The 523-nt window shown below is 52.4% G+C and overlaps 1 protein-coding gene across 1 annotated transcript; it reads left to right on the top strand.

The window, feature by feature from the left end:
• Window positions 1-230: 230 nt before the first annotated feature.
• H310_04404 (hypothetical protein) lies at window positions 231-515 on the top strand (the record flags this gene model as incomplete). Its single annotated transcript, XM_008868733.1, has 1 exon — window positions 231-515. A coding segment is annotated over one exon (285 nt), but the record flags the coding sequence as incomplete, so codon positions are not given.
• Window positions 516-523: the final 8 nt, after the last annotated feature.

Below are 523 nucleotides of genomic sequence, written 5' to 3'. Positions count from 1 at the left end.
TACGTCAATCCTGCGTTGACAGACGGCAACAAGATCGAACGCATCAATTTCGCGCTGGGATTTCTCCGACCCGGGTCAAATGGAACCCACTTTTTTGACAATATGTACAGCAGAGTACATATCGACGAAAAGTGGTTCTTTTTGACCAAGGTAAAGAGAACCTTCTACTTTTATGACGATGAAGAGCTTGCACATCGGGCAGCCAAGTAAAACGCTTCATCGCAAAAGTGATGTTCCTGGCCGCCGTTGCGCGTCCGCGCTACGATCACTACCTCAAGCGCATGTTCGACGGCAAGCTTGGTATTTGGCCCTTTGTCCAACGAATTCCCGCGACAAGGAACAGCAAGAGCCGTCCGAAGGGCACGTTGGTGACGACCCCACTGAACGTCGACGCCAAGGTGTATACGGCCAGCGTTCTCAACAATGCCGTCCCCGCAATCGCGGCCAAGTTTCCTCGTGCCTGTTTGCAACGTGGTGTTCTCATCCAACAAGACAACGCAAGCCCGCACAGAGTTGTGTCGAC

Source organism: Aphanomyces invadans, assembly GCF_000520115.1.
Source record: "Aphanomyces invadans strain NJM9701 unplaced genomic scaffold supercont1.7, whole genome shotgun sequence".
NCBI lineage: Eukaryota > Oomycota > Saprolegniomycetes > Saprolegniales > Verrucalvaceae > Aphanomyces > Aphanomyces invadans.
Note: the sequence above shows the minus strand (reverse complement) of the source record. Positions and strands in the feature narration are given on the sequence as shown.